The sequence below is a fragment of the Oratosquilla oratoria genome, chromosome 4 (genome assembly GCF_046742065.1).
Source record: "Oratosquilla oratoria isolate Oo_2021 chromosome 4, ASM4674206v1, whole genome shotgun sequence".
Taxonomy (NCBI): domain Eukaryota; kingdom Metazoa; phylum Arthropoda; class Malacostraca; order Stomatopoda; family Squillidae; genus Oratosquilla; species Oratosquilla oratoria.
In genome coordinates this window covers 74961506-74975323 of record NC_134780.1, presented here as the reverse complement: position 1 = coordinate 74975323, position 13818 = coordinate 74961506, and the positions used below count along the sequence as shown (strand labels likewise).

Sequence of the window (13818 nt, the reverse complement as noted above, 5' to 3'; positions counted from 1 at the left end):
ATCATTCGCATCTACTTTCACAAAAGAATAAATAAATAACGTCTGTGATCTTCACCATAAAACTTTATCATTGCAAATATTAGAAAGAATATTCATTATGTTAAAAGAAAACGGTAATTCTTAACGGTGGACTGTGTCCTAGTTCATGCAAGCCAGAAAAAATATATATATTTCTAGTACTTACATTTCCTGTATATTCCTGGTGCCGGTATTTTTCCTTTATTTATAATGAGATCTTGTATTATGTGTGATGTTATTTTTTTATGTTATGGGCAGTTTCACATTTTGCAAATATTGGCATCCACTAAATGATTTAGATGGAGTGAAAGGAACTTTCGTTCTTTCACATAAGATTAAAATTGCCTTTATCATGCCATCTTGGTTTTGTTAATCAAACTTACTTCCTTTTTATATTTACTTTTTTCTTGTTTTAATTTTATTTACTTGCACTTTGAAGAAAATATTTCATGACCGCCAATTTACTGCAATTTTTCCGCTACCAGTCACCCAAACACTACAAACATTATTTCGATGTAGTTTCACCCAGTATTTCAGTGTAGGACAATTCATTTTTATATACTGTCGGTAACTCCCTTTAGTTTCCTTCTTTGTTAGTGGATTATTTGCACTTCCACATGGTTCAACGTCACCAAATACAACCATTTTTATGTTACAGTTTTTCGCTTCACCACCTGAGGCTTTACGCAGTAAACTGACACGAGAAACGTTTTGTTTTACAGACCTACGTGCTAGACCGTCCTGGTCGTCTAAAACGTCTGAGCTGAGTATCAGTTCATTATCATCTATTTTTCATTCCATCATTCATGTGTGCTTATGTTTCGCGGGGAATCCGTGAAAATGACAACGGTGCGAGTGGCAACCATAGAATGTTTTTTTTTTAATGGAAATTGGTGCGTTCAAACGTATTGTATAGGTGTTTATCTAAATTTATATTACAACTTCTAACTGTATTACATTGCACTGCCTCTACAGGAATTTTATTCCATCTACTACACGGTTGGCGATATTGTTTCCACCCACTTTCAAATTTAAATCCACTTTCTGACAGTTTTATATAATTATTTCTTGACTGATTCGCAATCAGCGTGAACGTTTTGTCACTCCTGATGTCACATTCCCTTTAGAATTTCAAAGACCTGTATCAAATTACCCCTGAGTCTACGTTTATCAAGGGAAAATAGATTAATATGATTTGGTCGATTTTCGTATGATTTATTCCTGATATTTGGAACCAGTTTTGAGGCTTGCCGTTGTACTTTTCCCAATCCGTCAGTATAAGATTCGGTGACCGTGCAGACACAGCATATTCCAAATGTGGACAAACCAACGAATTAGTTTGTTGATAACATATGGACTTAACATAAAAAGATCGTGCAATCAGTCCTAGGATCTTATTTGCTATCTCTGAGGCGGAAATACAATGATTAAATTATTTGAGATCATTACTGATAATTAATTAAACCGAGATCCTTTTATTTATCCACTTGTGTAAATGAGTTTCCAAATAACTTGTAACCGTATCTGTTATTTTTACTGATGTGCATAACCTTGCATTATTAGATCATGATTTTTTTTGGTCAAATCATGATATATATCATGTTGAGATGTGTAATATCACTAACCCCCGGATAGTAAGACAAAATGATGGCTCTGTCGCTAGTACTGTCTCTATTGGACGATTAAATGGTACATTATTTTTCAATATCCAGGGATTTGGAGAAGTACAATTTCAATTGTTAATAGTTTGATGCATTGCCTCTGACCCGGGCAATGGGCGAAATGCAGGGATGACCCGTCATCCAGGAGCCAAGAAAAGAGGGAGGGGTGGTGAATGGGTGGGAGTGGAATTATGGCTTTGGACTTTGGCTACCTTCCTTGTAAGCGTGAGAAAGCCTTTGGAATATGTACGTATGTATATATTTATGTATGTATATATGGATGGATCGGATGGATGCATGTATGTATGTATGTGTGTGTATGTATGGTATGTACTGTATGTGTACTTATGCATGTGCATTTCAAGGGCAATACTAGTATACCATAGAATAACAATCAAATTAATAAAACTAAATTGTAGCCATGTTAAATATATATATTTCTTGTAATATCAGTGTCTGTAACGAACTATTTTCATAGTTAAAGTTATTCTATAATTAGGGCAAAGCGGTGCAGTACTTAATCCAAGCATAACATTCGTGTTCGAACACAAAAATCTAATAGTGAATGATATTTGATAATTATTAGGAATAATTTAACTTATATTTCATTGGGTTATATTAAAATATAGATAACCGTCATATTTCCAAATATATTTACATGTGATTGTTTCAGGAATATAAAATAAACTTTCATAAATAGAACATGTAAACATCTGAGGTTACTAGTTCTGAAAGGTAAACAACTAGTGTTTATCAATGTAAATATGTATAATTATAATAATAGAATGATTGCTTAAATTTGTCTGCAATTTTTTATCTTCCCACCTTGTAAATTCATAGTATGGTGTTCTTGTATAACAAATACAGGTTATTGGCAATACAACCAACACATGAAATTTAATAGTCGAGTACGGAGATGTCAATCAAGGTGACTTGTCAAGGGTGAATTGAACTAAAATGTAAAAGCCTAGTAAATGACACGTCAGTGTAGAATAAGAGAACAGGTGCTTCAACATCTAGCAAATTGTAGGGTCACGTAAAAGGTCTTATTACCTGTTGGTGATGGGATACTAGTGTAAGACAGTAAGGTAAGGGATTGGTTAGTCAGTAGCTGAAAATTATATTTAATATTTTACTAGTGCCCAGCCAATGAACCCGCCTTTCCTCCGTTTGGGCCTGATATACCAGTGAAGAACGCAAATAACCATATACAATTATTAATTAATGTGTATAGTTATTGATTGTTCAGATGGATACAGGAATCCTGAAGGTCGTCTCCACAAACCAGATTTCCTCCCCTATCCCTCTGTGCTAAACATATCAAAAATATTATTGCAAGTTACTTTCTAAAATAATTTTGTACTTGCCAAGTACCCAGGTGAAGAACTTCACATTTGTTATATTTGGATCTGGTAGGGTAATGGATGACATGAATAATAATATTTCATTTTTACACAATGTAGAAATTCATGGGTATTAGATAGATAGATAGACTTTATTTGGCAATAAATCAATGTACATGAAGTGCAAATAATGACAAGAACACATAGTTCGAAATAATAAATGTAAATTGCCGAGGATAACACAAAAAGCATGAACGCTTATTTCCATTGTGGTCCTCATCAGGTATTTTTTCTACATTAAGTCACACGGACAAACATACATAGGGGGTTGAGGGGACCAGAGACACTCATGAGTAATACCAGTCAGTACACATATGACACGTAAACATTGTTATAGTTTTGCTAATATTACTGAAATGTTTGTACACATAGGAACATTGAGTCCAAATATTTGAGCACCATCCAAAAGGAACCTTGCATTAAGCAAAGGAACAACAAAATAATGTTAAACTGTAACAAAACAGTATGAGTGAGTACTATATCGGAGTAGTACCATTAATAATATATTGCATTTTTCTACATCTGTATCAACATGTATGAGTGAGTACTATATCAGAGTAGGACCATTAATGATATACTACAATATTCTACATCTGTAACAACATGTAGTTATAGTGAATCCTACACTGCAGCTAGGGTTACCTATTAATTAAATCTAACATTTTACCTGAATCTCAGGACGGAGTGGGCAATTACTATGAGTAGTACATTATAACCTGAAGCACCAGAGGTAGGGTACAGGGGACCAGTACTCGAATGAGTAAAACAACATGGAGAATGAGGAAAAAGGTCAGATCATAACTGTTCTCGGAACCTACCTGAGACATATGCCATATTATGACTGGCAAAACAAAGGTGGAAACCAATTTGTAAACATCAATCATTGTTATGCTGAACTAAACTTCTGAAAAAAGGGAGGTTATTTAGATGGGCATAGCCTTAGGGATTGTGTGATCTTACTCACTAATGTGATTTCCTCCACTGTTAAAGATGTCAAAAAAATTACTTTTGCCAAAACAATGTTACAAAGAAGAACCACCTATATCTCATCAAACCAATTTTGTAAAAGCACATTTAATTCAGAAAAATGACTGTGTTGCTGTGAACCTCTACCAAAAACAGATCAAAACAAGATAGTCTTCCCCACGGAAAGAAATTACCCAAGATACATAGCAGAACACCCACATATGCCAAAAAACATCAAAACAACATCCAAGTACCTATATTTAATATTACACCTAAATACTTTCTTCCTCTATAACCACCGGATGTCAGGGTCCAGAAGTATATCCATAATCATATCACTAACTGCTCCATCAACAAACTGAAAGACAATACATTGCTGCGCTGCTTACCAGACCCCCTGATATCCATCCCTTTGAATCCTCTCCCCCCAGAAAGGACGGAGTCCACCTGGCCAGACTGTGATATGGTCACCATCCAGCCCTTCTAAGCTACCAGAAGAGGCTGGATGACAGCATTGCAGACGACTACTTAGGATGTAATGCTTCATCCCATACTATACAACACATTATGGAAGACATTGTACACAATCACACATGCCAACAATGCAATATATACCCTATAAAGGATTTGTGGGAAAACCCCGTTTCAGCCATGGCATTCCTCAGGGAGTTGAGACTACTCACCCAGATAGTCTAGGAAATGTAGTCATCACATAGAAGACACCAAATACTTTATCTTAAATTACCCCACCCTAGCCATACTGAGACAACAACAAAATATTTCTTAAGCGAGTGACTTATGGGTCAATCCCATGGCTATTGCTGGTCACTAACAATGGGTACCCTGCAAGAGAGATCTGGGGTAATGGAATGATTGAATGACCAAATTATAGGGGGAAGGGGCCTGGGACTTTGGCTAAGTTCAGGTGTGAATTCTAGGTAGGAGGTGTATGGATATAGGCCCTTATCACAGGCAGGGTCAATTAAGGGCACATCTGGCATGTGTACAAGGAGTGATGAAGATGAGAGTATTATTCTTGATACAATAATGCTGTTGACATGTAGTTTTCTGAGGTCTTATTTTATGTTAGGATAGGTATTCCCAAATATTGGCCAGATTAGCATATTAGATGTGATACAGAGTGAATGCATATTGTTTACATAGAGATGACAATATAATTTTGTTAGTGGTAACACTTGTGTCCTAATTTATCCCAAGGAACCAGGTTAGGTTAGTTTAAGTCAGGTAAGTGTATGTTAGATTATGTGTGGTAGATTAGATTTTGAATAGGTATTTGTGAAAAAATCAAACACTGTTATTGATGTGAATACAATATTGACATATGTTTCTAAAGTTATTTTGGATCATAACAGTAGGTTCTTTGCATTAAACAAAAAGCCAAAGGCACAATCTGACAATACATAACATTAATACTTCAAGTGTTAAACAAGATAATCAGGAAAGGCCTCTTGGTACACTCATGGCAGCTCCTTAACCACTTTGGTACGATGACTCCTACTTAGGTGTCATGAGGTGAGAGTGGGTACACGAGGATGCTGGTGTTGGCATCTTGATTATATTTTTTTGTAGTCGTACATCGAGTTACCACCTGATTCTGTGAACTGTTTGATCACATTTTCTGTGTTTATTATTACATACATATACGTACATGTACCAAAGACTTTTTCCCCCTTACAAGGGAGGTAGCCAAAAAAACAAAAGCAAAAAAACCATTCCCACCCATTCCATCCCTAATACACTCCACTCCCCTCCACCCTCTACCCTCCCTCTTATCTTGGCACCTCCTGGATGATGGGTTATCCCTGCATCTTGTCCACTGCCCTGGGTCAGGGGCAGTGTCGCAAGACACAGCACATCCACAGCAAGGCCGCTTCATTAAATCGGCGACCCCCCTCTCTGTCCCCTCATGCAAAAAAGGAGAAGACGGGGAGAAATCCCTTCGGGCTGCATCAAATTTTTCTTACACATACTACTTCACCCCCATCCCCCCACCCATTCCACCTCATGCATCACAACATCATCCATATACAACCATTCTCCATTCACCCCTGTCTTCTGTCCTCTCCCATCCTTTCTCAACAGACATTCCCCTCTTCCCCAAAGCCCCTTTCACCCCATCCATCCATCTCATCCTAGGTCGCCCCCTCATGTTCATTCCCTCCACATCTGCCATACATACCTCTTTTACTAGTCTTTCTTCACTTATTCTTTCCATGTGTCCAAACCACCCCATTACTCTTTCATCCACCCTATCTCCCAACTCCCTTACCACCCCTGTTCTCCTCCTCACCTCCTCATTTCTCACTCTATCCAGCCTAGTAACCCCTATCATAGTTCTCAGACATCTCATCTCAAACACACTCAAACTCCTTCTTTCTTCCTCTCTTATGTTCCATGTTTCTGCCCCATACAGTGTTGTTGGCACAATCACTCCGTCATACAATATCCTTTTAGCCTCCATTCCCAAATGTCTATTCCTCATTACACTTTTTAATCCACCAAGGCATTTACTTGCTTCTCTCAATCTACATTCTAACTCCACCTTCACTCCACCCTTTCCTGCCACATTTGCACCCAAGTATCTTAAACTATCCACTTCTTCCTCCAGTTGCTCTCCCTTAATGCTCACTTCCAGTCTGCTGCTACTTTCACCCCTTGTACATCTCATGACCTTACTTTTATCCACATTTATCTTCAACTTTCTTCTTTCACACTCCCAAACTCGCACAGTTGACCACATCATCACGTCTGGCCTCGTGCCATCCCGTGTTGCCTGTCAATCAGTTCCTTCTCTCTTCTCTGACCATATTGCTCTTAGTTTATACTACTCCATACCATCTCGGATTCCAACTCCTCATCACCGGACCCGTATATCCATTCCTCCTAAATATTGCCCTACGTATATTTCATACATCTCTAGTCTCCTTCCCACATTTGACTTCCTATCCCCCGACGCACTATACACATCCTTAGTGAAAACCACACACGACTTCTACAGCCGCTATGTAACCAAATCTCGCCTACAACGCCGCCCTGTACCTCACTCATGGACGTTGGACCATCGTGTTACCCAAGCGGAGAGAGCTACACAGACTACCGGTCATGCTTTTCAGACGCAACCCACACCTGATTCTTTACATCAGTACCAAATAGCACGGGATAACATGATCGCCCTCCAGAACTGTGCCTACACAGAATCTTGGCAGAAATACACAGATTCCATAAATCACCAGACTAGTATCGCGACCATGTGGTGCCTTGTAAAAAGGGTAATTAAAAAGCAACCTCACAGCGCCCTCCATCACATTACTTTATGGTCGTCACAGTCGTGGACCAACAATCTTCCTAGGCATATCCAAGAGGCACTCTCCACTCGTCGTAACACCCATAATCTCCACCTAATGGCTGCACTTCTCCACCCAGATGAAGAAGACGACATCCCAATTACGGAGAATGAATTACGACTAGCCATGACTAATACAAAAACTTCTGCCCCCGGGGATGACGGCATTACATACCAAGTGCTCCGAATTCTACTGGAAGTTCCTGGCAACCCCCTCCTTCGCCTCTTCAACCTCTGCCTCCTCTGTGGACATGTACCTGCAGCCTGGACTTTAAGTACAATTGTTCCGATACCGAAACCAGGTACAGATAAATTCAGGCCCATTTCCCTCACTTCATGCTTCAGCAAGGTGCTTGAACGTATCATCCTTGCCCGGCTCATGAATCGTCTACAAGGTCAACTCTCCCCGCAGCTGTATGGTTTCCTCCCACGTCGAAGTACGCACCACTGCCTAACTGAGCTCTACACCCACCTCTCTCCCACCAGCTTAGTTGCCTTCCTGGACCTCAAAAGTGCTTTCGATGTAGCCAGCCATGAAATAATTCTTGACCAGCTGGTTACCTTCAGAGTGCAAGGAAACCACCTCCGGTGGATTTGAGGTTATCTGAGTAACAGGAAGTCACAAATTCTCTTTCGAGGTGTGTGCAGTTCCTACGAGCAGTTCGAACTCGGTACCCCACAAGGTGGCGTACTAAGTCCATTTCTTTTTAACGTCTTGATGCACCACTTACTCTCACTTCTTCCTAACGTTCCCGGTACAACTCTCCTCTGCTACACGGATGACATCTGCATCCATTCCAACTCGCCCTCTGACCTCCAACTCGTCCTCAATGGCTTCTACACGTCAACTACCGCTTGTGGTCTCATCATATCCCCTGAGAAGAGCAGAATATTTTCATCTCGTACCCTCCAAGCACTGCCGATGTTCAACATGGGAGGTGATGCTATCCCTCATTGCACACAGTACACATACCTTGGAGCACTAGCCTGGATCACTCCAGCCATACCCACTCGACAACGTATCCATCCCCTTGTTAATGATCTCCTTGATCGTCTGCAGGCCCGTTTTACCCCTATCAAGTGGCTTGCCACAAATTCCACCGGCATTTCATTACCAATGGTCAGGACTCTATACATCACATTTCTTCGATCACTCATTGACTACCTATCACCTGCCCTTTGTCAACTTCCCAGGAGAGCTTTGGAACCTCACGAAAAATTCCAAAATAGAATAATGAGATTTATCTTAGGTTGCCCTCCTTCGACTCACATCATTAACATGCAAAGTGAGCTTGGTCTACCCTCGCTCGTAGAGAGAATATATGCTAACATGGCCATTCTCTCTGTAAAATGCCTCCAATCGCCCTATCTGTCCCCAAACTTTACTTCTACCATCAGAACATCGCTCGAACCTGACGGTGCACCCCGCCTCCCACTTCAACCAGGAGGCCGCAACCTCGTCACTACAGTGTGCAACACACTCAGAAACCTTGACCTCCACATCCCTGAAGAAACGGTTGAACCCGACTTACCCCCGTGGCGAATCTCCCTCCCTAACGTCACTTTCACACCAACCTCCAAAGATGACCTTCCTGCACTTCAAAAGCAACTAGCACTAGAGACCATCGACAGCATATCCTCAAAGATCCCAGCAGCGCATGTCATCTACATTGATGGCTCAGTACAGGCTGATGGAAGAGCAGCGTGTGCCATGTACTCACCCACCTTACAGCCACCTGTGGAAGCTGGATGGATTGGATGCAGGTTACCTGTCATATCAAGCTCCACGTTTTGTGAGCTACACGGAATCCTCGATGCAATAACATATCTTGTACACTATAATGTCAATGGTGTGATCGTTGTGACTCCCAACCAGCTCTACACGCCCTCTCCTCACCCAGACCCAACTACTACCGTGTTGTACAGGCCATACTGACCCAACTCACTGTTGCTCACGAAGCATCTATGGCCGTATCTTTCATACGGGTACCTTTTCACGTCGACCTTGCTGGCAACGACATGGTGGACCGTCTTGCCAAAGCAGCTTGTGCCTTCGTCTTAGTTCGTCTTAGACAACGAACACGTAGTACCCTCTCACATGCCTCAAAAACAGAATACACACAGCCATTCACGCCATAACAACTCGCCGAAGGGATGCGGAACGAGCCACCAGTGTCTCCATACAACACCACGACCACTTCTTACCCAGCCGCCACAATTATCGCCGACGTGGACCCATGGTATGGAGACACAATGTTGTCAGTGCTCGGCTCAGACTCGGATATCGACCTGTGTGGCAATTCTCCCAGGCGGGAGATGTGCCACATTACTCATCATGCAGGCTGTGTAACCGCCCTAACGCCAACACCCTTGAACATTACTGTCTCCAATGCCCCATTGTGACAGACATTATTCCACAGAGACAAGACGTGATAACTGTATGTAAATATTTACTTAGTGACGATAAATTAGATACACTCCTAGCTCGCCACCCCCATTCTGGGGGATTTTGATTGTTAACTCCAACCATACCTCTTTTGTATCTCTTCACATAATACTATAACTAATATACTATTGTTTGTCGCCCTCAGAAGCAATGAATTTATTAAATGGTGGACCATCTTACCAAGGCAGCCTATGCCTACATCATGGACGTCACGCGCAATGCTCACTCTATCATGCCTTAAAACAAGATACGAGTACACGCAGCCACTCATGCCATGTCGACACACCGAAAAGATGCGGAACGGACTACTGATATCCCCATACGACCACCACCTACCCAACCGCCACAAGTAACGCCGACGCAAGCCCATGGTATGAAGGCACAATGTTGTCAGTACTCGGCTCAGACTTGGGAATCAACCTATGTAACAAGTCTCCCAGATGGATGATGTGCCACAGTGATCACCGTGCAGGCTGTATAACCATCCTAATGCGAACACCCTTAAAATTATTATCTCCAATGACCCATGGTGACAGACAATATTCCCCAGAGACAAGGCATGATGTTTGTATGTAACACTTACATAGTACCACTATCTCGCCATCCCCATTTCGGGGGATCTTGAATAATTATTATATTATGTCTCCATTTAAAGAATATATGTAATAGATGACATGTCCTCTAATACAATACTGTAATAAATGTACTATTGTTTGCCGCCCACGGGCGTAATAAATTTATTAAAACCAAAACTCCCAAACTCTGTCACCAACTTCCTCAATCCCTCCTCTGATCCTGCTACAAGTGCAGTGTCATCCGCAAACAACAGCTGGCTCACCTCCCACTTTTCTCCATTTTCTTTAAACATCTCCAATCCCTGACCCACCACCCTTGCATTTACCTCTCGCACCACCCCATCCATGTATAAGTTGAACAGCCAGGGTGACATAACACATCCCTGACGAAGTCCCACCTTTACCTTGAACCACTCACATTCTCCATCTCTCCATTTCTAATCCTGACACATGCTCTACTACTCTCGTAAAAATTCTTGACAGCTCCTAGAAGCTTTCCTCCTATCCTGTATATCTGCAAAACCTCCCACAGTGCCTTCCTGTCTACTCTGTCATAAGCCTTTTCCAAATCCATTAAAGCCCAAGAAACATCCTTACCTTTCCCATAGCTTTCTCACATATCTGTCTTATCACAAAAATCTGATCTACGCAACCTCTACCTGTCCTAAATCCACACTGTTCCTCACCAATTACTCCCTCTGTTCCTCTCCTAATCCTCTCACTCAAGATCCTCCCATAAGCCTTCCCAACTACACTTAACAAGCTAATCCCTCTGAAACTTCTACACTCACTCTTGTCCCCTTTTCCCTTGTAGAGTGGAACTATACAGGCACTCCTCCAGTCCTCTGGCACTCTACCCTCTCTCCAGCAAACATTAAATAACCTCACCAACATGTCCGCCATCACTGTACCTCCTTCTTTTAGACATTCTGCATGGCATTCATCCAGACCAGGTGCCTTACCTGCTCTCATCATCTTAACAACTGCCTTCACCTCATACTTCCTTATTTCTCCTCCATTTTCCTCACGCATCATGATCATTTTCTTAGCACTTCCCACTGCAACTACCTTTCCCTCCCTATCCTTCCATTTAGCAACTCCCTAAAATACTCTGCCCATCTTCCCCTTACTGCCTTCTCTTTCATTATCAGCTCTCCATCTGCACCTTTTACCTTTTCTTCTCTACTTGATTTGCCTCCTCTTCCTCTCTTAATTTCTTTCCAAAACATCTTTTTATTACTTTCAAATTTTTCTGTCATACAGGGTGGGGCAAATCAAATGCCCGAGTATTGAAAGGCTATTAGGAAAAGTAGAACAATACTTGCAGAATTATTTGTTGTTTTATATGAATCAGTATACAATGCTGTTTGTGTGATCACTTTTTGAAGATGGCATCTGTAGCGATGTACTGTTGAAGGCGATGTCTGAAGTTTTCGGTTGCTCTTCGGCACATTTCAAGGGGTATTGCAGTGATTTCCTCCCGAATTTGCATCTTCAATTCTTACAAATTGTGTGGCTGACTTCTGAACACTTTCTCCTTCAGATATCCCAACAGGAAGAAGTCGTAAATGCTCAAATCAGGTGAGCGTGGGGGCCACTCGACATCACCCCTCTGAGAGACGAGGCGTGCCGGGAACATCTGTCGCAATTTAACCATTGCAACTTGAGCAGTGTGGGCTGTTGCTCCATCTTGTTGGAACCAGATGTCTCCCAGATTTATTTCCTCACTTAATTTTTCCAATTTCGGTTCAAAAAAGTCTTCCAACATTGCAAAATAACGTTGAGAGTTGACGGTGACAGATCTTCCATCCTCCTCAAAGAAATAAGGCCCAATTACCCCAAATTTGGAAACTTTAGGGGAATAGAGTGGTCTGTGGTGAAGTTCTCTTGGGTTGTCTTCAGCCCAATAGCGACAATTTTGCTTATTCACGCTTCCAGAAAGGTGGAAATGGGCCTTGTCACTGCTGAAAAATGTTGACGGTTCGGGGATGTCGTTCAACATTTCCTGGCTACTGTAAATGGCGGGGTTTGGTGGTCATAACGAGACCACACACATCTTACCATCACCACCACAGCTGTTTTGCGCGCCTTTCAAAACTCAGGCATTTGATTTGCCCCACCCTGTACTTTTACCCCATATCACATCTGCTCTCCTCTTTGCCTCCTTTACCTTGTGCTTTACTTCTCTTCTCTTTTCTTTGTACTTCTCATATGACTCCCTCATCCTATTTTGTAACCAATCTGTGAAAGCTCGCTTCTTCTCTTCTACAACCTTCTTCATTTCCTCATCCCACCACTCACTACCCTCTTTCTATTTCCTCCCGTCTTTCTTGTTCCACATACCATCTTTGCACACTCTGTGACTCCCTCCTTGAACCATCCCCATTCCTCCTCCCTCCTAGCTCTACTCTATCCTTCACTCTCTCCCACTCCTCTCTCAGCTTCTGCTTGTACTCCTCCTTTTCCTTCTCTTCAAAGAGTTCATTTTAAGCACCTCCCTACCTTTTGTCCTTTTCCTCTTTCTCCATCTATCCTCCACTCTCAACTTACCTTCCACCAAAAAATGAGCTGATATTCCCCCACTCTCTCCCCTTAGCACATGTACATCTTTAACTCCTCCTATTATACTCCTATCTACCACTACATAGTCCATTAATGCTCTATCTACCACCCTTCCATCCACCACCCTCTCCCATGTGTACTTATGCTTGACTTTCTTCCAAAACACTGTATTTGCCATCATCAACTCTCTTTCAAGACACATCTCCACCATCAACTCTCCACTACGATTCTTTCCTGGAACTCCACATTTCCCAACCACTCCATCAATTGGTTCATTTCCTATCCTAGCATTAAGGTCTCCCAATACTACTACATTGATGTTCCTCCCTAACCCCTATATGTACTCATTTAAATCTATCAAAAAAAAACTCCCTTTCATGTATACTCTTCTCACTACCAGGCCCATATTGCACTTAAAAAACCCACATCTCCTTTCCGAGTTTCACCTTCATCCACATTATCCTCGGAGAAACCTCCTTCTACTCCACTACACGTTTACCTATCTCTTCACTTACTAGTATAGCCCCCCTTCTCTCCCTCACCCTCTTTTCACTCCTGAGAACCTCCCAACAACACTCCCAAACTCACACTCGCCCTTCCCTCTCAACTTAGTTTCACTCAAAGCCAACACATCCATCTTTCTTCTCACAAACATACTACCTATCTCTTCCCTTTTACTCTCATCTACACCACATCCATGCTCATTGAAAGACCCAAACTTTGGGGTACTGGTTGGAAAACTCCTAGATCCTCTTATGCCTTTACTTTTTTTTAGGAATGTCCCCTGTGGGGCTACAGGGAGAAGGATGCCTGGTCCCAATCC

At 41.7% G+C, this 13818-nt stretch overlaps 2 protein-coding genes across 17 annotated transcripts in view; one reads left to right on the top strand and one right to left on the bottom strand.

Annotated features, from left to right (window-relative positions):
• Nucleotides 1-674, bottom strand: part of kri (uracil phosphoribosyltransferase krishah) — a 113730-nt gene extending 113056 nt beyond the window's left edge. The window contains exon 1 of the mRNA XM_076184323.1: nt 185-674. The gene's annotated coding sequence lies outside the window, so the exon portion shown is untranslated. The remainder of the gene's footprint in view (nt 1-184) is intronic.
• A 1229-nt stretch (nt 675-1903) lies between these two features.
• LOC143024900 (E3 ubiquitin-protein ligase RNF170-like) overlaps nt 1904-13818 on the top strand; it is a 45581-nt gene continuing 33666 nt past the window's right edge. For 4 of the 16 annotated variants that reach the window (XM_076184318.1, XM_076184313.1, XM_076184306.1 and 1 more), the window contains exon 1: nt 2614-2767. Coding sequence is in view for 5 of the 16 variants with exons in the window: in XM_076184307.1 (XP_076040422.1) it covers nt 2570-2607 (38 nt within the window). In the remaining 11 variants the exon portion in view is untranslated. Of the gene's footprint in view, nt 1926-2358; nt 2415-2548; nt 2768-10003; nt 10230-13818 lie in introns of those variants that run through there. The other 12 variants (XM_076184319.1, XM_076184312.1, XM_076184314.1 and 9 more) reach the window with 11 other exon arrangements.